The sequence below is a fragment of the Dunckerocampus dactyliophorus genome, chromosome 5 (assembly GCF_027744805.1).
Source record: "Dunckerocampus dactyliophorus isolate RoL2022-P2 chromosome 5, RoL_Ddac_1.1, whole genome shotgun sequence".
In the NCBI taxonomy this organism is placed as follows: Eukaryota; Metazoa; Chordata; class Actinopteri; order Syngnathiformes; family Syngnathidae; genus Dunckerocampus; species Dunckerocampus dactyliophorus.
In genome coordinates, this window is record NC_072823.1 from 544,634 (window position 1) to 568,209 (window position 23,576).

The 23,576-nt window shown below is 47.6% G+C and overlaps 2 protein-coding genes across 21 annotated transcripts in view; both read left to right on the forward strand.

The window, feature by feature from the left end:
• LOC129180975 (neuronal cell adhesion molecule-like) overlaps positions 1-23,576 on the forward strand; it is a 110,365-nt gene that overhangs the window by 19,752 nt on the left and 67,037 nt on the right. Inside the window, exon 1 of one of the 20 annotated variants that reach the window (XM_054775471.1) lies at positions 16,179-16,271. The exons of 18 other annotated variants lie outside the window; for them this stretch is intronic. The gene's annotated coding sequence lies outside the window, so the exon portion shown is untranslated. Of the gene's footprint in view, positions 1-16,178; positions 16,272-23,576 lie in introns of those variants that run through there. One more of the 20 variants, XM_054775470.1, reaches the window with a different exon arrangement.
• On the forward strand, positions 20,746-23,561 carry LOC129180978 (tigger transposable element-derived protein 4-like). The gene has a single exon (XM_054775485.1). The coding sequence runs from the start codon at positions 21,419-21,421 to the stop codon at positions 22,982-22,984; it is 1,566 nt and encodes a 521-aa protein (XP_054631460.1). The 5' UTR covers positions 20,746-21,418; the 3' UTR covers positions 22,985-23,561.

Genomic DNA, 23,576 nt, shown 5'->3' on the forward strand with positions numbered 1-23,576 from the left:
CTGGACTCTTATGTGGCATAGACGACCCCCCTGCTCCTTTTCCACTGCATGGGATCTACTCAGCTCGGGTCAAAGTGTTTATTGTCATGTGCACAGTGAAGTACACAGAAATTCTTACTTTGCTGTCCACTCAGAATACCAGCATAAAAAATAGTATAAGAATAGTACAATAAAGAAGACAAACGTAGCAGCCAGCATCACTTGTTGGTACGTGGATACAAATGACAACAGTAACCACATACGCTCATCGCTATCATGCTGCGATAAACCCCAAAGTTACCATTACCGAAATTTACCACGATAACCAACATCTTTTTGTCCATGTTGGTAAATTCAGTGTTTGGATAAAAAAGAAAATACAAGTCTTTTTTTTTGTCTGTTTTGACTGTGCGTGCTGGTATGCTATGTTCATTCCCCTTTAAGACCAGGTACAGCGTGTGGAGTCACGTGACTCCACCCATCCAGCCCGAACAAGAGGGGAAACGGACGATGAGGGAACGGCGGATGGTTCAAATGGAGAAGCGGCTGTCAATCAAAGTAGAGGAACATGTTGGCGCATCCGTATTTCAATCTACAAGTCCCCTACAGCCTTCGCGTTGACGTGCGATGACACGTAAGCCGTACAAGCTGCACTCGCTGGCGTAGCTCACTAGCTATGCTAACAGGTGGATGCTGGAGCGCTGCGGAGAAGATGACTGCTCTCTGTGACGTACTTCCTGCTTTCCCAGTCACGCACTAAAAATACTTAGTTTTCTGCTCCAAATGATCCTAAAAACTGATACCACAAAGACTTGGCTTGAAATATATGGATTTTTAAAGCCTGTACGTCATGGCCAATGATCAAAATGGACAATTCACAAATAAAGACCCAAGTAATCAAAACATGATAAAAGCGTCTCTGTGGGACTCCAGGCTTTATTTGATGTCAGGAACAGATGGTCACATGGCTACAAGAACAAGTGAAATGATCATGATGATAACATCACAATGGAATTGAATAGAATTGTTAGAAAAATGAGTCCCACTATTTATAAATGCTGTTCTTATTATTGGAAAGTATGAGCTGACGTGGTTGGCTTGATACAGTATCAAGGTGGTTGTTCTTGTGGCCATGAGTAATGTAATCGCATGAGACGTGATGCCAGTCATGTGACGTGGCTGCATGTGTAGCTTAGTACACGTGTGTACAGGATGTAGAACAGTATGCCAGGGTGTGTACCGTACATTCATATTTGTGGGACGTTTATTTTGGCTTCCACAAAGATGATGTTGAGCAAAGAACACCAACTGTAAAGTGAGTATGAAAACTGATGGAAATGCAGCGTTGTTGGCGCTTTTTGGAGGTTTATTCACAAGGCTTTATAGGCGGGATTGGTGCGTTCCATTATGTGCATTGTATTTCATTGAAAATGTGTGCCATTTGGGCAACAGAGTAAATCACCGAAAAGCAGTTAATTTGCATTATCTGCAATTATTTTCAGATGGCAAAGATATATCGTGGTGGTCGGGGATTTATCGTGCATTTATCGTTGTCGAGGTAAAACTGCTCAATGTATCGTGATACTGATTTGAGGTGATATCGGCCAGCCCTACTCCACTTTGCTGTTGGGGTGCCCCAGTCTCCTGGTAAATACAGGACATCCACATTCCGATTGTCTCATTTCAACTGATTTTTTTTGGCAGTTTGTGAAAGTGAAAAACCGACGACCACTAAACGGAAGCGAGTGGATTCCTGGTAGCCCCGCCTCCTAGCAGGATCCAGAGCCACACACTGAGCACTCAAGTCAAGAGAGGCCTTGAACGCATCACTCTTAAGGATTTAAGGGCTCTTTGAGATGTCATGCGGTCCTCAGTCACGTCAAGGACACGCATGGATCATGTGATGAGCTTGGGGAAACGGAGGTGACCGCGTTGTACGCCTAACAGCTCAGATGGGCTTGAAAAAAAGCCCCCATTCCATTCCAGGATATAAGGAAGTCATCCTGTGAAGACAAGTGCTGTGATGTTGATTGGAAAGCCACCCTAGAGACTGTAGAATGACCCATACCTCAGCATCATCCCTTCAAGAACCCGACTGATTTGTAGGGGTGTCTTAACGTTTATTTGGAAGCGTATGAAGAAATGGGCCAGTTTTGGAAGTAGTTTTGGAGGAGTTGTATTGTTTTAGTGTCGTGTTTGTCACGCGTGTCACAGGGAGAGCGTCAGCCACGCAGGATAAACACATTTAGTGGCAGAATGTGGGCAGGAACAAGCCTGCCAAGGAGTGGCATGAGGGGAGCTGTGCTGCGTCCATCACAATGTTGTGTCTCCTGTCCTGCAAAACCCACTTTCCTTTGTGCCACAGTGCAGCGGCACCCAAGTATTCATCAGTATTTCATCAGCAACAGCAAAGCAGTAATGATGCCGATTGGGGCAAAGAAAAGACTCATGGTTACATCCCGCCCCCCTCTGCATATTTCACATCCAAGTGAAGAAAGGAAAAGACAGCACTTTCTCTACTTTGGGCAATAAAAATATGGATTGTGGCCTCCGACGCGGTTTATGGAGTGTCCTCCCCACATCCGTTTTCACAACATTTGAAGGGAATTTGCTGGAAGGATTTCCAATAATGTGCTAATGGCTCCTGTGATCAATAAGCAGGAGCGCATTGGAATCCGTTAAGTGTTTGCCTTTTCAATGCGACTCAACAACATTTATGGATGTTCTACCTTGGCCTGGAGTCCTACATTCCTATTCTCATATACTTATTCCCTCACTTGGGACCACTTTTACTATTTTTAAGATCTGCTAATAGCGATAAAGCTAAGCTAAATCAAGCTAAGCATGTTAGCATGCTAACACACAGTTCAAGTAGGAAGTTCAATTGAATACGCGAATGTCCTGGTAAAATAAGAAACTAATATAAACCAAGCTAAATGAAGCTATTCTTTAAGTCTGTTAGCAAGTTAGCTAGCTAGCTAGCTAGAGTTATCCACCTAGCTTCTGGTCTTCAGACTCCAAATGTGACTTACAATACAGTCCAACTGGTAGCTTGGTAGCACAGGAATGATGACATGCTAAGCTAAACTAAAATGAACTATCCTTGCATCTTATTAGCAAGAAAACTTAAGCGTCCGACATGATTAAGGTCAAGTAAAGTCAAGTGATGTCATGCAAAACTAAACTGATATAAGCTATGCTATCCTTTTAGCGTGTTAGTGAGCGAACCGTGCGAACATCGGTAAAGTATTTGATAAGATGTATCATTGTGTTTGATATGAATCATCTCAGCATGTTTACGATGCTGAGCAGTAAAATCTAACCTTCTCCTCAGTATGGGAACTAGCTAGCCACAGCTAACGCTGCTCATGGTGGCACAGAGTGCCATTGCATTCCAGATGATTCTGCGTCACATTTTAGCATTTGCTGATTTCATGACAAGAGACGGATTGATGGAAAACATCGTCTGTGTGGTAATGGCTGTAGTTGACATGCTCGAATGGGACAGGCAGGTGTAGCGGTGCAGCGGTGCCGCTGCTGCAGAGCTGATTCTACCCTCCAATTATTAACACTATCGCTTTCTCAAAGGCAACCTGTGCTGCGGGGATGTGTGCCTTCTGCAGCCGAATTATTGATGCAGTGTAAATCCAATCTGCCTTGTGGCAGGTGTGCTCGGCTCGGATCGGCTGTGGGTTTTGTGTTTTTGTGTGTCAGAGAGAGAGAGAGAGAGGGAGAGAGAGAGTGCTGCTCTAATTAAAAGACACACAAACTTTCTATCTCTGAGAATTCTTCATTTTTCTTTCTGTCCACAAAGTTTTTCTCAGCCCAAGCACGCAAACGCTTGCATGTCTGTGCTGTCAGGAAGTGAAGGAGGAGGTTTATTAGGAGCAAAGGAGGACAGCGAGGGAAGGATGAAGGACTTCATTACCGGCTCAGGAATAGAAGCCACCAACGGTCCATGTGTGTTTGGGTTCTTGGACCCTGTCCACACAGAAATGTTCCAGGGCTTTTCTGCGTGTTGCGTCCACATTGTGCCGGATCAGGAAGTAGCCGCATCCAGACGGGAAAAGGATGTAATACACAAGGCACACCTACGGAGCCGCGTGACTTACCAAACTATAGAAGAAGAAAGAACGCAAGCCAATGAGTCGTCGTCTTCCGCTTTCCAAAGCTCGTCCAGACTTACGACAAAGTGAAATGACTTCAACGATTCATTACTACGGCGGCCGACACGTGGAAAACACGTGAACGAAAAGCCAAAGAAATTGCAGTTACACCACCCGGAAGGGAAATGCACCAAATCCAAGAGTTCTAGGAAGGGTAACGTTTGGACCAGTCTGCTGCGGGGAGTTGGTACGTTCCTTTTCTGGTAAAAGTCAACCATCATGGAAGATGACGGATGAACACATGGAATGGGAGTCTGGTCGTCAGGCTAGCGCTAGATGCTAGCCATGCTTGCCTGCAAGGACTTAGCATCATGTGACAACTTGACAACATGTGCTGCTCACCGCCACTAGGGGGCACATTTGCATGGTTATTGCTTTGCATATCATGCAGTGTCTTGACTAGACACCTATTTCAGCACAGTCTAATCACATGGCGCTAGCCCCGCCCCGTTGGTCATCAGCTACATTATGTGTACATTTTATTCATACATTATGTCATGCAGCATATCATGCAGTGTCTTGAATAAAGGAGCTTACGTTCAAGTGCAACTACCAACACATAGTTCTAGTCCATACATGAAGTGATGCCGGCATATTTGTGTAAATTTGAATTCCTTTTCTTCCAGCCGCATATCATGCAGTGTCTCGAATGGGGGCGCTTATTTCTGTGTTGGTGGACAGTGTTTGTTGGTCTCCACTAAAAGTTCTTGGAGATACCAGGCTTACAGTTGAGTCCAAATAGTGGACAGCCAGCCCGATGCCGCCCACGGCCACTAGGGGGCATATTTGTGTTGCTTTGGGGCATTACACCCTCAGTGTTGCAGTTTCTGAGGGTGTCACCTTATTGGGACTTGATATGATGCAGATATCAGTGAGAATGCATGGTATGCTGTCACTCATGTCATCTTTGAAGCTGTGCCGTGTGAGTTGTGTGTGTGTGATGCCAGGTGCGTGGTGCGTTTAATGCTGCCATTGCAGCCGTGGAAAGCCTCCTTGACGCATGTTGTGCTGCGTTAGCGCACTGCCAGCTGCTTTGCTGGCATTTGTGTTTCCACAGACGCTGCACCTGCTGCTTTGCCTTTATTCCAAACTTGTTTTCATTTATCTCAGCGCCGGCGTGCGGCTTTACGTACGCAGATGTAAAGAGCTTGTGCGTGCAGGCGAGGCAGGTGTGGGCGGGCGTGAAGACGAGTCCCCCTCCTGCTGCTACCAGCGCTCATCCTGGATTGTGGATGCAAATGAAAGCGATGAATTTCAGTGTGAAACAAAGCTCAACGTGCACGTGCTTCGCAGCAGCGATAACGAAGCGCATCGATCGCACGTCCTGTGCAGCATCGATCGCGCTCTCGCCCGGACGAGATGTGGAAATGAGTCCTGGTGGGGAAGCCTGGCGCGGCGCAAGCCCGCCTCCACCTTATGCGGATGCATATGGCCGCTCAAGCTGGAGCGAGCATGTCGGGGAGGAGGAGGCCTTTTTTCAACCTTTGATGGCCCCCGGTGCCTCCTGCCTTCAGATGGTGCTCCACTTATTTATTTCACAGCGTTTGCCGTTTTGTGCTGATTATTATTCGTATCCCTCACGGGATTTCTAGGAAGCCCCGACGCAACTTAAGAACGGACGTCCACTTTTTTCTTTTTTTTGGCCATGTCATTTTCGGTGTTCCCCCAGAGCTGCAGTTTTTTTGTTTCATGGAGATCGTAGTTGTGGTGACCTTAAGGACTAAGATCTCAGCGCATGGAAGATGTAGCAAATATCTGAACCTGCGTTGGCCGGCGTCCGCAAGTGCCACGTGCGGCAAAATGGACGTTTTGCCACTTTGACGTGACAAAGAACCTCAGCGGCCGGTCTACGCCTCCAAAACCAGCACGTCACACGCACGCCCCCCCAAGCATTCCTTGCCTTTTCCTGCACGTAGGAGCATGCAGCCTATCATGCGTCATCATGTCGTACCTCACATAATGCATCTCTTTATCCATAGATTGGTTCTTCTGTGTAGCACGCAGCATATCATGCACTGTCTTGCATAAATGATGATAGTGTTGCTATCTACAGCTCGATCACATGATGTCAGGATGGCATCCCCAGGTTTATGCATTCAATTTGGGATCCAATGTTCTTCAACAGTACTAGCAAGCAGCATATCATGCGTTATCATGTCTTACTTCACGTATGGCATCTATTTAGCTGTAGATTTGTTCTTTGTGTTCTTTGTGTTCTAGCCGAGTCATAGCAAGCAGCATGTCCTGCAGTGTCTTGCACAAACAATAACATGACTGCCCACAGCTTGATCACATGATGTCAGGATGGCATCTCCAGATTTAAATTTGAGGTCCAATGTTTTCATATTTTTGTTCTTTAACAGTACTAGCAAGCAGCATATCATGCAGTATCTTCCATAAACAATGACAGTATGACTAACAGCTTGATCACATGATGCCAGCATGGCATTCCCAGAATTATGCAATCAATGTGAAGACCAAAGTCTTCATATTTTGTTCTCCCATAGTACCAGCAAGCAGCATATCATGCAGTGTCTGGCATAAAGGACATGTTAAATGAACAGCAGTCTAAAGGGCTGCTGTTTTGGATCCAGCTGTTGTGTTGGATGTTGTAGATTGTGCTGTTGCTCCTGTGAAGTTGGACTATTGTGGGTTACCCGATAGCGTGGGGGGGTCTTGCAGTGAAAAAGAAATAGGACACCACAGGTCCTCAACTTAAGGGATGGTCTGCTGCGTGTGTGGTAAATCTTCCACCTTTTGTCCTTTTTTTACTGCCTCCTTCTCTCACGCTCTCCCTTCTTCTGTGCTTCTCGCCTTGCGTCCATCATCCTCTCTTGTCTGTGAACATGTTAACACTGCTGCCCCGTCACTGAGCCTCCTTGGCACCATGGAAACCGCTCGCCCGCCATTATTTACCACGTCTTTGTGCGTGGGCGGGGCGCAAAGGCCATGTTTGCTTTTAAAAACCAGAGGAGAGGTCGAGCTCGTCCCAACGGGCCTCTTGCTGTAATTCATGTCAATTCCCCCAAGATCCCGACCGCTTTGCACACGTTCAGCGTCGTTGATGTGGCTCTTTTTTTTTTTTTTTGCGAGGCTCAACACATCAGCAGAGTTGGCGATGAGGTGCTGCTCCAACTTCTCCTCGCTGTTGTGCTGAAATGAGCGGAGCTGGAAGAGTAAACAGGATGAAATTGACAGGACAGCTGCTGCTGCAGGGCACAGTTGTACTCGTGGCAAGCTCATGGTCCTCATGGGCTACCAGGCATCACGCAGCTGCGAACATCACCAGCACCACCACTCTTCCATCCAATGTAGCAAGCAGCATATCATGCACTGTCTTGAATGAAAAAGCTTATATCCGTGACGGCTGCATCAAAATGTCTGTCATGCTGTGAAGCTAGCTAGCATGAATTCCATCGACTTCTTCCAGCATTTTATTCCAGTCCGCTCACAATCAGCATATCATGCACAGTCTTTAATCAGTCATCGCACATTTTTTAAAATCTTCTTTTGTAATTTGATCGCCAACATGGCGCCCCGATTTGTCCTGAGCTTTGTCTACCTTTTTGTTTCAATACAGCGAGCAGCATACCATGCCATCTTATTATCACGGCTGTTGCGCTTCTATTTTCCCACAGACTTGTGCCAACATTCACGTCTGAGATCTTATTTTTCACTCCTTCCAGGTAGCAGTCCGCAGCATATCATGCCTCAAATAAAACATGTCGTCTCGCTTGTATTCTCTGTCCACATTTTGTTGACGTGACAACATGGCGACCCCTTTGGTCCATTTGTGTCTATCTTTTTTTAGTAGCAGTAAGCAGCATATCATGCACTCTCTTATTTTGCATGATGCTGGCGTAGGCCCTCTATTTGTACACTTTTGTGCCCGTGTACGGCCCTATGGGTTCTTTTTTGTCTTGCTGGGTAATGGCAAGCAGCATATCATGCACTGTCCTGAATAAAACATGTCACCTCTTGTATATTCTCCTTTGATATTTTGTTGACGTGACAACATGGCGACCCCATTAGCATATTTGTCTCTATCTTTTTTAGTAGCAGTCAGCAGCATATCATGTATTCTCCTCAATCACATGATGCGAGCGTAGGCCCTCTGTTTGTACACTTTTGTGGCTGTTTTGGGTCCTATGTCTTCTTTTTTTCTGGCTGGGTACTGACAAGCAGCATATCATGCGCTGTCTTGAATAAACATGCAATAGTGCAATAGTTCAGTCACACCAACATGGGATGCTGATTTGTCCATTTGTTTTGAGTAGCAGCAAGCAGCATGTCATGCACTCTCCTGATGCTAGCATAGACCCTCTATTTGTAGAGTTTTTTGCACATTTTGTGTCCCTTGTCTTTTTTTTTTCTTCTTCCTGGGTAAGAGCAACAGTATATCATGGACTATCTCCAATATCCACATGAAAGCATGGGCATGGTCATGCTACACACACAAGGAGTCTCCATCCTCGTCCTTGGCGTGAACGTCCCCCATGTTAGAAGATGCCATTGAATGATTGTCCTTTTATTGAAGTCCCAACAAAGAGCGGGGAGGGCACCCGTCCCGTCCCAGTGTGAGTTTGACGGAGCAATGGGCCGGCAGGGATGGCCCGGTGTCTGGTGCTCAACAGAGTCAGTGTGCAGAAATAATTGCCATTAGACTTGCTCCTTCACGCCGCTGGCTTCCACCAAATATTGCCCTTTGACTCATTTCACCTCGTAATCCATAATCCATACTCCTCTCCGCTATCCATCATCTGCAGGGCCTATGAACGCGCTTATTTACCATACGTTCCACTTCTTACTTGCTGAGGAAGCTTAAGGTGCTGATAGGAAAAAGCGCTCATGCTTCTCATCATTTTGGGGGACTTGTTGTGGTAGCGTAGACATCATCATGGCACGTGGGGGCACATGAACGCCTAACAGCTCACTTGTAGTCAAGCCGCTGGAGAAATATGAAGCAAGAAAAGTGGATGCCTCCGTTTGTCCACTTGTGTGCCCGTTTAGGGTCCTACTCTATGTGTTGTTCTTTGTCTTGCCTAGTAGTGGCAAGCAGCATATCATGCACTGTCTTGAATAAAACATGTACCGTATATTCCGGACTATAAATTGCTCCGCAGTATAAATTGCACCAGCCAAAAATGCACACAGAAGAAGTAAAACTCCAAACATAAGTCGCAGTGGACTACAAGTGGCACATAACAACAGGATGGATTAATGTAAGGTGAGTAGTTGGCACGTTAACGTAACGTATTAACAGCCATTCAGACAACTTTAGCCTAAACCACCTAGCATGAATAGATTGCTGCACAATATGATGTTCTTTTCATACGTTGATGTTTACGTTGTACATTTTCAGTGGTACAGGGGCGATCGGAGTAGCAGATCCTAGCATACAAGCCTAGAGCGCCCTCTTGTGGCTGTCGGTGTGAAAAAAAGAATAACACATTCAAGGCACTCCGGAGTGTAAGTCCCAGGACCAGCCCCACCATGGAGGAAAGGGTGACTTGTAGTCTGGAAAATACGGCCTTCCATATTTGTTGACATGACCACATGGTGCCCCCAATTGTCCATTTGTCTCGGTCTTTTTAGTCGCAGCAAGCAGCATATCATGCACTCTCCTAGTTCACATGTTGCCAGCAAAGCCCCTCTATTTGTCCACTTTTGTTCTCGTTTCGGGTCCTGTATGTGTTTTTTTGTATTGCTGGGTGATGGCATGCAGCATATCATGCACTGTCTTCAATAAACTTTGCACATTTCCTTTATCTTCTCCTCCTGTAATCCAGTCACACCAATATGGCCCCCCGATTTGTCCATTTTTAATAGCATATCATGCACTCTCATGATGCTAACATAGTCGTCTATTTGTAGATTTTTGTGTACATTTTGAGTCCGCCGTCTTCCTTTTTCTTCTCCCTGGGTGAGAGCAGGGAGAGCATGTGGAGTAAGTTTTTGTTTGTTGATTCTTGGTAGCAGCAAGCAGCATATCATACACTCTCTTCATATGACGCCAGTGCAGCCTCACTCTTTGCTTTGTATGCATTTTCTTCCAGGTCTTCCAGTGAATGTGTAAAAAGCAGCTTTCTTTTCCAATAATGAGTGTAAATTGTTGCTGCGGTGATGGCCGATGTGCTTTAGGGGGGTGATGTTCCATTTTCTGTGCTTTTGTAGTAAGAGGAGCGTTATTTAGGGTTGGGCCCTCAGTGTGGTGACTCTTTGAAAGGATGGCCTCCACCATTGTTGCACTTTGCAACCATAGCTAACACGCCTCAAAAGGCCTTTTTGCACGTCTATTCTTTTATAGTGGGTTGCAGTAACACCCGGGCGGAATAGGCAATAAATGAGCCTTTTTCGGGGGGGGATTGGATTGCACGGGGACATCTGCTGGGTGGAGGTGAGCACTTTCACCACCTGTGTCTGACTGGATGGGAAAGGAAGTCGTTAGGACGTAGCTGGAGGCCTTTTTTAGTCATGGAGCTGTCACACCTTGCTGTGACTATACTGGTATGTTTGGGTCATTGTTGACTGTCACTGTTTTGGTGCATTTACTCAGGCTGATGTTTTGCATTCAGACCCTGGTCCCTCCTGCCTGGGGCGGAGCTGCGGGATGTGCTGCAGCTGCTCATCATTTACTAACCTACTTATACTCACCTGTTGCTGTTTCCGGCACTCAGCTATTCCTCCGGATCACTAGGCTACACCACGCTTCCAAGTCCTTCTCCGGAGCAGTCCTGCTACATGTCCCGTAGCTCCTTCCAGCCTGGTACAGTTTCTCTCTTTTTGTCGCGGTGCCCTTTTGAGTTTTCTTATTGCACCGTTGTTTTTTGTTCTGACCGGTAACAGAGACTATTAAAGCCTGTCCTCCAACCTCTTTTGTCTTCTGCATCTTGGGATCCATTACAAACTGCTTTCCTGCGCACGCCGCGCAACAGAATAGCTGAGTCAATACTATGGATCCCGCGGAGGATGAAAGTGTGAGAATGGCGCTCCGAGCTCATGGCCAGCGTATCAGCCACCACGAGCAAACCCTTAACGAGCTAACCACACTCGTCCGGGAGCTGCACGCCCAGCTGGCAGGTGCACCTCCCGCCGTCTCTGCCGACCACACGCCGCTCGCCGCCGGAGGCACGGACATCGCCGTACCGGCCACTTATTCATCACGGGAGCCCAGCATTCCCCATCCAATGCGCTATGAAGGGGATTTTGGACAGTGCCAGCTCTTCATTCACCAGTGCTCCCTGGTCTTTTCACAGCAGCCACACACCTACACAACAGATGCAGCCAGGGTGGCGTACATGCTCAGCTTACTCTCCGGCCGGGCGGCCAGATGGGCAATGGCGGTGTGCGACTCCAAGCCGGAAGTGTGTTCCAGTATGCCTCTCTTCGTCACTGAACTTCGGAGTGTCTTTGATCACCCGTTGAGAGAACGAGAAGCAGGAAGCCGCCTTCTCGTGATACGTCAAGGCTCCTCGTCAGTGGCGGATCACTCCATCTCCTTCCGCATTTTGGCGGCAGAAAGCGGCTGGAATGACAAGGCACTAAGAAGCGCGTACCGGGCAAGCCTCAGCTCGCGCCTACAGGATGAGCTGGCCTCCCGGGACGAGACCCAGACGTTGGAGGAGCTCATCATGCTGTCCATTCGCCTGGACAACCGTTTACGGGAACGCAGCGCTCAGCGGAGGGCGGAGCCTTCCGAATCGACACGTCAGCTCCCTCTTCCACCTCCAGGGGGCCTCCCTGCACCGCTCCTTCCCCCCTCCTCCAGTTGTGGATTGCCACCAGAGGATGTCGCTGTACCCATGCAGCTGGGAGGCAGTCGCCTTTCTTCAGCTGAGAGGAGTCGACGGCTACGTCTGCGGCTGTGCCTGTATTGCGGGAGCGCAGCACACCTCATCTCCCGCTGCCCGGTTCGACCCGCCAGACAGCGCTCCTCTTCCACCGGGGACATTCCTCAACAGTTGCCATCGGTGTCACCAGCGTCTGCTGCTCCTTCGGCTATGGTGGGTCGACTTCAGGTGGAAGGTATGCTATCATGGTCAGGGGGAGCATGCCCGGTTAGTGCGTTTATTGACTCAGGAGCGGACGAGAATTTTATTGACTGTGATTTGGTAAAGACTTGGAATATTCCCACTATAGAGCTAATGAATCACAAGAATGTCCGTTCGCTCGATGGACGTCTCCTGGCTAATATCACCCATCAAACCCGCACCCTATCGTTGCTTCTTTCGGGTAACCATCGCGAGGTTATTAATTTCTTTCTCATGCCTTCGCGCTCAGCACCGCTTGTACTCGGGCTACCATGGCTTCGCCAGCATGGTCCCGGCATAGACTGGAAAACATTAATGATTTCGAATTGGAGTACATTCTGCCATAGTCACTGCCTTCGCACCGCATCTTCTCCCGCTCCTCCGGTTAAGTCTCTACCTGTTACCCCTCCTGACCTGTCCTTGGTTCCTAGGGAGTACCACTCCATTAGCGATGTCTTTTCTATTGACCGAGCCATGACACTTCCACCTCACCGCCCATATGACTGTACCATAGACTTATTACCTGGTTCACCACTACCTTCGTCCCGGTTGTACAATATCTCTCAACCCGAACACCGAGCCCTGGAGGAGTACATTTCCACCGCCCTGGCCGCTGGCCATATCCGCCCTTCTTCCTCCCCTCTCGCGGCCGGATTTTTTTTTGTTAAAAAGAAAGACGGGTCGTTGCGGCCATGCATCGACTTCCGCGCCCTCAATAAGATCACAGTTAGGAATAAGTACCCCCTTCCCCTTCTCAATTCTGCTTTTACTTCACTGCATGACGCCGTAATTTTCACAAAATTAGATCTGCGCAACGCCTATCATTTGGTGCGCGTGAGAGAGGGGGATGAATGGAAGACGGCCTTTAATACACCACTCGGGCATTTTGAGTATTTGGTGATGCCGTTTGGGCTTACCAATGCCCCGGCCGTCTTCCAGTGCCTTATTAACGACATTTTACGGGACTTTATTGGCCGTTTCGTATTCGTTTACTTGGACGACATCTTAATTTTTTCCCCTTCCATGTCCTTACACATTCAGCAGGTGCGAATGGTCCTTCAAAGACTCCTGGAGAACCAGTTATTTGTTAAGCCCCAGAAGTGTACGTTCCATGCACCCTCAGTATCTTTTCTGGGATTTATTGTGGAGAAGGGTCAACTTAAGCCTGATCCTGCCAAGATCCAGGCAGTGGTCGAGTGGCCCACTCCTATATCAAGGAAGCTGTTGCAGAGGTTCCTGGGGTTTGCTAATTTTTACCGCCGTTTTATACGGAACTTTAGTAAGGTAGCAGAACCTCTGAATAAGCTTACATCCTCCAAGCTACCCTTTGTGTGGTCGCTGGAGGCGGACCGGGCTTTCAAACGTCTTAAGGCAGCGTTTACTTCTGCTCCGGTGTTGATACATCCTAATCCTTCTATCCCTTTTTTTGTTGAGGTAGATGCGTCCGACTCAGGGGTAGGGGCCGTGCTCTCCCAGCACTCCAGCATTGATCAGAAACTGCACCCCTGCGCCTTCTTCTCCCGACGCCTGTCCCCAGCAGAGAGGAACTATGACATCGGCAACCGGGAGCTCCTGGCGGTGATACTAGCCCTTCAGGAATGGAGACATTGGCTGGAGGGCGCTACGCAGCCATTCACCATCTACACGGACCACCAGAACCTGGCCTACATCCGCGCTGCCCACCGCTTGAACCCCCGACAGGCACGGTGGGCACTCTTCTTAACCAGATTCAACTTCTGCATCACCTTTCGCCCAGGGTCACGCAACGGGAAGCCCGATGCACTATCGAGGATGTTTGCGCCCGCCGTAGAGGACTCCTCTCCGGAGACCATCCTCCCCCAGTCCCGGATCCTGGGGGCCCTCCGATGGGAGGTAGAAAGACGCGTCGCAGAGGCTTGCAAGGGTTCCCCTCCCCCAGCAGGTTGCCCTCCCAACCGACTGTTTGTGCCGGCGGCGCTTCGTTCCGAGGTGCTGATGTGGGCCCACGCCTCCAAGATTGCCTGTCATCCGGGAGCCAAGCGGACGGCTTTCCTTCTGGCCCAGCGTTTCTGGTGGCCGACCTTTCAAGCGGACACACGAAGCTTCGTTGCGGCCTGTACCAGTTGTGCCAGGAGCAAGCCCTCTCATCAGGCCCCTGCGGGATTGCTCCAACCCCTCCCCATTCCCTCCCGACCATGGACTCATGTTGCAGTAGACTTCGTCACTGGCTTACCTTCTTCCAGAGGATTTACAGTCATTCTGACGATAGTGGACAGGTTTTCCAAATGGACGCACTTTATCCCCCTCCGTAAGCTTCCCTCCTCATTGGAGACCGCCAAGTTGTTGGTCCAACACGTGGTTCGCCTTCACGGGATCCCCCAGGACGTGGTCTCCGATAGAGGCCCACAATTCTCGTCAGCTACCTGGAAAGCCTTCTGCAAGTCGCTGGGCGCCACAGCCAGTTTATCATCCGGCCATCACCCCCAGTCGAATGGACAGTCGGAACGGGCCAACCAAGATTTGGGGGCGGCACTGAGGTGCGTGTGTCACCAGCGCCCGTCTTCCTGGTCCAGCTACCTTCCATGGGTCGAATATGCACATAATACACTCGTCTGTTCCTCCACAGGCCTTTCCCCTTTCCATGTTGTCCACGGCTATCAACCCCCACTTTTTCCATCCCAGGAGGCGGGCTGTACAACCCCCTCAGTGGCAGCGTTCCTCCGCCGCGCCCACCGCGTCTGGCGCAACACTAGGGACGCACTACTACGCACCGCCAGACGCAACCAAAGACTGGCTAACCGCCGTCGTAAACCAGCCCCAAACTACAAGTCCGGTCAGAGGGTTTGGCTATCTGCCCAGGAGATCACCCTGGGGGGGGAGTCAAAGAAACTGGCCCCAAGATTCATCGGGCCCTACGAAGTGGAGCGGATGATCAACCCCGTCACAGCACGCCTTAAACTGCCAGCATCCCTCAAGTGCCACCCAGTGTTTCACGTCTCCCGCCTTAAGCCGGTGGCGTCCTCCGCCTTGAATCCCCCACCTGCGCCCCCTCCTCCCGCGCAACAGATAGAGGGCCATCCGGCTTACTCAGTGAAGACCATCCTGGATGCCAGGAGGCGGGGCAGGGGTGTGCAGTTTCTGATCGACTGGGAGGGTTACGGTCCAGAGGACCGGTCATGGATTTCCCGGTCGCTCATTCTTGACAAAACACTTATTTCTGACTTCTATCGCAGGTTCCCTAACAAGCCCGGTAGTCCGCCAGGGGGCGTCCATTGACGGAGGGGGGGAATACTGTCACACCTTGCTGTGACTATACTGGTATGTTTGGGTCATTGTTGACTGTCACTGTTTTGGTGCATTTACTCAGGCTGATGTTTTGCATTCAGACCCTGGTCCCTCCTGCCTGGGGCGGAGCTGCGGGATGTGCTGCAGCTGCTCATCATTTACTAACCTACTTATACTCACCTGTTGCTGTTTCCGGCACTCAGCTATTCCTCCGGATCACTAGGCTACACCACGCTTCCAAGTCCTTCTCCGGAGCAGTCCTGCTACATGTCCCGTAGCTCCTTCCAGCCTGGTACAGTTTCTCTCTTTTTGTCGCGGTGCCCTTTTGAGTTTTCTTATTGCACCGTTGTTTTTTGTTCTGACCGGTAACAGAGACTATTAAAGCCTGTCCTCCAACCTCTTTTGTCTTCTGCATCTTGGGATCCATTACAAACTGCTTTCCTGCGCACGCCGCGCAACAGGAGCACCACTGCCAGCCTCTCTAATAATGTTGCTTTCATGCTCTTGCAGAAAAATTGGAATCTTCAGTGTCCAAAGAAAGAATGGCATGTGTTGATGCGATAGCAGCAAATGTTTAACCTGGCATTGTAGCCAGACAAAAGCTTCTTTTAATCCCACTGTGATAGGCTCAGGGGAGGGAAACCAGGCGGGGAGGATGGGTTGAGGGGGTGTGGCAAAAGGGGGAGGGGCGGTGTTTTGAGAGGGAATCCGCTCTTCTCCCTCTCCCCTGTCACCCAGTCACAGCCGACGCGATCCAGGAGTACACGAGCCGCTGGGGATTATGTCAGCTGACCTCTGGCTGTGTGGAGTTATTGTACCGACCAAATAAAAGGTGATGTGGTTATTTGTTTATTTTTCATTCGTCTCAGGCCAAAGTCACCTGACATGTGGAGGACATGTCACATGACCTGGAATAATGCAGCCGTTCACTGAATTTGCTGAGTGAGATTGATAACTCTGTTGCTGCGTTTACTGGCCTCCCCCAAAGCAAGGAATTTGCAGTGTTGTTGGGATTTTTGCAGCTGTGAGCTTGTTTTGCATCTTTTGGCGACTGAACATGCATTTGTGTGTTTCAAGAGATTCAAGAGAGTTTTATTGTCATGTGCACAGTAAAACAGGCAGTTGCACCATGCAATGAAAATCTTATCCTGTTCATTCTCCCAAGAAAAGAAAGAAAACACAAGAAAGAATAAGAACATAAGAAACATAAACAGAAGAGACATTAATACAAATAAATAAATAAATAAAGTGCTATGAGTGTGTGTGTGTGTTGTGTGTGGCGTGTGTGAGTGCTTCGTTGAGAAGCCTGATGGCCTGTGGGTAAAAGCTGTTTGCCAGCCTTGTGGTCCTGGACTTCAAACTCCTGTAGCGTCTGCCTGACGGTAGGAGTGTGAATAATGAGTGTTGTGGATGTGTGCTGTCCTTGATGAGGTTGTGTGTTCTGCGTAGGACTCTAGTTTTATAAATGTCTTGCAGTGAGGGGAGGGCTGCCCCAACAATGTTCTGTGAGGTCTTGATCACCCGCTGGAGTGCCTTCCTATCACGTGTTGTACAGTTACCGTACCAAACAGTGATGGTTTATGGCGGTACGTGAGTTAGTGGTACTGCTGCAGGTGGACTGGAGCAGACAAACTGTACAATGTAACCTTTCAGGTTGAACTTTTCATTTCTTCAAATTAAAACATTAGCTCATTAATCACCGGGCTAAAATTAAACCCTCAGGGGCATCAGGGGCACAGTCACGCATGTCAAACCAACACACCCCAAAGGAAAAACCCTACGGCTGCTCATTAGAGAAGCGATCGCTATGTGGCGCTTGTTCAGCAGGGATGTCTCCATTTCATCTTCATTTCATGTGGGAATATCGCAAACGTGTATCAGTACAGCAGCAATACTCCCTTGAACCTTTTGTTTTATACTTAGGTTTGTTACGTCTATGAAGGGGGGCCCCTGTGTGGGGAAAACAGGCCAATGTGCATAAAAGGCAAGGTTGTACAGTATGTCTGTTTCATCGTTTTGAATGTGGTGCAGGTGTGTGCTCATGTTCCATTTGTGCTGTCACATCGCATCACAGCAGCTTCCGATCTGTTCCTCTGATGTGGAACCTTGTGCTTTCATTTGTTCACACGTAGGGCTGCACAGTATGGGACCGATACTTATTGAGCCGATATGTGGGAATTATAAATCTGATAACTGATCATTTAAAAACACCCCAATGAGGCAAGATTAGGGTGAGCAAATCAAGCGCTCCTTTTACCTCCTGCCTGTGACGTTAACAGCCTGTCGTAACTTCTCCTGACCTCACCTGCAAACAAGCCTTCGCTGTCCAAGGAAGGTGTTTCATGTGCTAGTTTAGCAAATACTCAGCAGTGGGGGGGAAGGACTCCATGGAGCACACAAAAAACCTTAGCAGCCACCTGAAACGCCAGCACTGAAGTGTTTGAAAAGTTTCAATGGTTTGTCAGAGACCTCCGTGGTGTCACAGCGGCTGCAAACAGTGCACCTTTCTGGGCTGCAGCAGGTGGCTCCTCCCCCTCCATACTGTGGTTCTCCTGGTAGTAGTGATGTCATCATATTTCATCAGTTGTTCCAGTCCTTCCTACCTCCACGTGTGCACCTACGACACTAACATCTACTTTTTAAAAAGTTATGGGTACCATATCGGCCTCGAGAAGCACAACGTTATCGGTATCAGTCTGAATAAAAAGTGATCACACGTCTGTTAAGATGGATATTCTCTGCATATTTGACAGGTGACAAATGTTTAAGCCTTGGCAGAGGTCTGGAGCTACTAGCGCTGTGAGTGTTCCAGTTAAAGGAGGCTAAATTGCTTGCATTATTTGTCAGGCTGGGACGGGGTGGCCATCAATCTTATGTATAGCCTGCCCCCATTTTCCCAGTGTCAGCTGGGATTGGCTTTCCTTGCAACGCTGGTTTGAAATGGTGTCTGCTTTTGTTGCTAAGTTCGTTTTATTGATTTTTGGCGGCTGTAAATACAAGACAGAGCAACAATAGCACGTATTGAGTGGAGCGGGTGCGTGGCTTTCAACCTTTTCCTGGGAAAAAGCCACTAAAGCATTCAACTACAGTTGCTTTGTGTGCTTAAATACTTCAAATGCGACCCAAACAATTGACTTGAAAGACACAACACTTCACATGTCCAAGGGGAGTCCTGGAGTTACTCAGCCGTAGATTCCATCATCAACATTTGATGCTTTTAGCATACAAATTGTAAAAAATGCTAACAGGAAAAGATTGCATTCTTTTTTGACTACATCTCCTCTTTTAGTCAACCCAGGGGTGTCCAACATGTAAAAATATCATCTAATGAGAAAAGTAAAAATAAATAAATAAATAAAAATTCCGCAGTAATTTTACATGAATAAAGTAAAAAAAAGGTTGAATTTTACAACCTTAATGTTGGGAAAAATGCCTCATTATAGGAGCATACATATTAAAGAAAATCTTTTTTTTAAGTCATAAGAAACAGACTAAACAACAAATAAAGGTGTAATTTTTGGAAAATTAGGTTGCAGAAAAATTCATAATGTTATGGGAATAAAGTAAAATAATTACGAGAGGAAAATTTACAAGAAGAAAGTCGAAATAGTGAACCAACGACAGTAGAAAATGAAAAAAACAGCTGCATTTTTGGGAGAAAAAAGTTTTATATATATATATATATATATATATATATATATATATATATATCTTCAAAATGATATGTCAATCTTCAATACTTGGTTGGGAATCCCTTTGCCTTAATCACTGCCTCGATGCCACGTGGCATTGAAGCAATCAGCCTGTGGCATTGCCTGGGAGTTATGGAAGCCCAGATTTCCTTGATGCTTGCTGTCAGCTCTTCTTTGTTGTTGGGTCTGGTGCCCCTCATTTTCCTCTTGAGAATACCCCATAGATTCTCAATGGGGTTTAGGTCCGGTGAGTTGGCTGGCCAGTCAAGCACTGTGATGGCATGGGCATCAAACCAGGTTTTGGTGCTTCTGGCGGTATGGGCAGGGGCCAGGTCCTGCTGGAAGATGAAATCTGCATCTCCATACAGATCCTCAGCAGAATAAATCATGAAGTCCTCTAAAACATTCTGGTAGACTGTTGCGGTGACCTTGGATTTAAGAAAGCAGAGCTTACCAACACCTGCACCGGACATTGCACCCCAAATCATGACGGACTGTGGATATTTCACACTGGACCTCAGGCAGCTTGGGTTCTGTTCCTCACCCGTCTTCCTCCAAACCCTTGGACCTTGATTCCCAAATGAAAGGCACACTTTACTTTCATGGGAAAAGAGGACCTTGGACCACGGGCCAACAGTCCAGTCCTTCTTCTCCTTGGCCCAGTGGAGACGCTTCCTACGTTGGCTCAGGTTCAGAAGTGGCTTGACCCGAGGAACCCGACAGTTGTAGCCCATCTCCCGGATGCGTCTGAATGTGGTGGTTTTTGAAGCTGTGATTCCCGCCTCATTCCACTCTTTCTGGATCTCTGCCAGATTCTTGAATCTTCCCTGTTTGATAATCCGCTGAAGCCCACGGTCATCTCTTTTGCTGGTGCATCTTCTCCTGCCACATTTTGCCCTTCCTCTAGACTTTCCATTGATATGCTTGGACACAGCACTCTGTGAACAACCAGCCTCCTTAGCTATGAACTTTTGTGGCTTTTCAATGATGGTCTTCTGGCCAGTTGTCATGTCTGCAGTCTTCCCCATATTGAACCCAACTGAGACAATTGAACCAAACTGAAGCAATTTCGTGGGTTTAATGAGCTGGAAGCCCAAATTATGTGAAAATAAACACATAAATACTTGAAATCGTTTAAATTGTGGGCCCTGAATCTATAATCTATGAAAGTTTAACTTTTTGAATGGAATTATGGAAATTGAACAACTTTTCCATGACATTCTAATTTTTTGGAAAGGGTCTGTATATACTTGTATACACGACCACAGGACAGCACCCAGGGGAGTTGCAGTACACCCTGCCCACCTGAGGGGGTGCTCTCGTGCTGCGGGGGAGGACTGATAAACATTATCAACAGGTTACATATACATATATACACAGTGTGTATATATATATATATATATATATATATATATATATATATATATATACAGTCAAACCTGTCTTAGCGGCCACCTTTATAGAACAGCCACCTGCCTATAGCAGCCACTGAAAAATCCCCCTCAGCAAATGTACATGTTATAGACCCTGTGTATAGCAGTCATCTGTCCAACGCGGACAGCGGCCACCCATTTTGTCTCCCTTGGTCAATATCTGACCGCATATAGCGGCCAAATTACCAACTCAAGTAGAAGCTTCATGCACGAAAAAGTTTAGTTTTTCAATCAATGAAGCCGTCGTGTGTAGACTTTAATTACTGAGTCCTAGCTCAGTCACAATCATTCACAAGATCCACACAAACTGTCAGTTGTTCCACATAAAAAAGCCGTCTTCTTTTGAGCTTGCTATTTCATGGTCAAACATGTAACTTTAAGAGCATTTGCACCAAAACATTACCGCAAAGTAGGCTGGGAACAAGCCCCACTACATAGCTGTCCAGCCAATGCCTGTAACAAGTGACACCGTTTATTTCCTGGTGTGCACTGGTCAATACTGTAATGCCGCTTGTTGTGGGGAAGGAGAGACTCACGTCGCCGATGCACTTTAATGGCTTTATTAACAGCGGAGAACACTGCAGGACTTTACATCCACGCCAACATAAACACACTTCCCAACTCTCTCCAAACTCACAGCTAGCACTGAGCCTAGCTCTCCTGCTCGGGACGCCCGCCGTCACTTCCCGTCACTTCCCGATGAACTAAAGCTGTAATGACACTCTGCCGTACAGGTATACTGTATATAGCCCACGAGTGAGAGAGGGCGCTATTGAGCCATTATTCCATTCACTGTTAGAACAAGTGGAATCACAACATACACACCCATTCATAGTTAGCAAGCTAATTATTCAATGGCTTCTAAGGCTGTGAAGTCGCATGGAGGTCGGAATCAACTCTCGCTTGAGAAGAAGATTGAGCTCATCAGGATGCATGACAAGGACAAGTTGAGTGCCCGTGCCATCGCCGTGAAGCTGTCTACCCAGGGTCATCGATGCGGGAGGACTCAAATTCTGAATATTCTCAAGCGCAAGCAGGAGTGGATTGAGGAGTTTCAAAGCAACATGCCACTTGACCGCAAGAGGAAGGTCAGGAAGACAGCAAATGATGAGCTCAATGCCATCCTCTACGAGTGGTTTAAGGACAGTACGGCTCGGCAGCTCCCTGTGAGTGGACCGCTTCTGCAGGAGAAGGCAAAGGAGATAGCAACCCAGCTCCAACTCGATGAATTCAAGGCATCCAATGGTTGGTTAGACGCCTTTCGTCGGCGTCACAACGTTATCTTTGGGAAGATGAATGGAGAGAGTGGGGGCGTGGAGACCGCAGTAGTTGACGACTGGAAGCAGAAGCTGCGGGATCTATGTGACGGCTATGCCTTTCGTGACATATACAACATGGACGAGACAGGGCTGTTCTACAAGGCATCCATCGACTCCACCCTGCATTTTAAAGGAACAGACTGCTCCGGCGGGAAGCAGTCAAAGGAGCGCATCACCCTGATGCTTTGCGCAAACGCCCTCGGGGAGAAAGAGCCAGCCATGGTGATCGGAAAAGCAATCAAGCCGCATTGCTTTGGGAAGATCGACCGGAAGGATCTGCTTGTCGACTATCACGCTAACAAGAAGGCATGGATGACCAGCAATCTCTTTGAGCTGTTCATGACGAATCTCAACAAGAAGATGCAGCGGCAAAGTAGGAAGATTCTGATGCTCCTGGATGATGCTCCATGTCACCCTCACCTGCAGCTGTCAAACATCAAGCTCATATTTCTACCACCGAACACCACCTCTATCACCCAGCCAATGGACCAGGGCATCATCCAAGCAGCAAAGCTAAAGTTCCGCAAGCGGCAGCTGAGAAGCATCATACATCAGATGGAACAGGAGCCGAGCCTGACAGCACCAGAACTCATGAGAAACACAGACATCCTCAAGGCCATCTACTGGGTTGACAGAGCGTGGAAGGACACCAGCCCTGAGACCATCCAGAAGTGCTTTACCAAGTGTGGTGTCGGCCCTCAGGACTTCGAGGCAGGGGCAGAGCAGGTGAAAGCAGAGGAGCCAGGAGATGAATTGGATGCCGTGTGCCAGAAGGAGTTGAAAATGTCATTAGAAGAGTTGGTGGGGGCTGATGAATTGCTGGCGACTACCGATCAGAATCAGGCTACGACTCTGGAGGACTACCAACGACGGCTAGAGAACACAGACAAACCCCAACCCAGCCAACAGGAGCCAAATCTGATTAGTTTTTCAGAAGCATTCAGGAGCCTTGAACAGATGAAAACATTGGCGGTCAGCAAGGGATGCATTGAGATGCTGGATAGGTGCACCGACTTGGAGGAGGCAGTACAGAGGGAGTGTCAGCGTCAAAAGCAGGCGGCAAGGCAGACATTGATGTTTGATTTTTTCAAGAAAGTTTAAGATCAGCACTCACAGATGATAGATTCATATTCATTCTTCATATTCATCATTTGAGAAAACTTTAATTTTGTTCTCTTGCAATTGAAATTTGTTCAAAAATAATAAACATATTTGAAACAAGAAACATGTACTGGAATAATGTTTTAAATGTAAAGATGATATTAAAACTTTTTTTTATACAAAACTAGAATTTTCAGCCAACCAAATCCAAATTCAAAAACAAAATACTGTATTAAAAACAAACATAACAAGACATTACTAAAAGAATAACAAGCCTAGTAGTGCTTTACAACTTTTATCCGCAGTCCCACAGTGCCCTCTACTGGTCAACATTATTATTATTATTTTTTCCCCCTTTTTTTTTTTTTTCCTCTACTGGTCAATATTCAAATTGGACGCCAACCTGTCTATAGAGGCCACATGTCTGTAGCGGCCACTTTTGCAGACTCCCTCTAGTGGCCGCTATAGACAAGTTTGACTGTATATACAGGTACTGTATATATATATTTTATTACCTATCTACATATTTTTGAAATATGTATAACTTCTTAGCCCTCGCTGGAAAAAACGTGGGCACCGCCTGACGAACCTG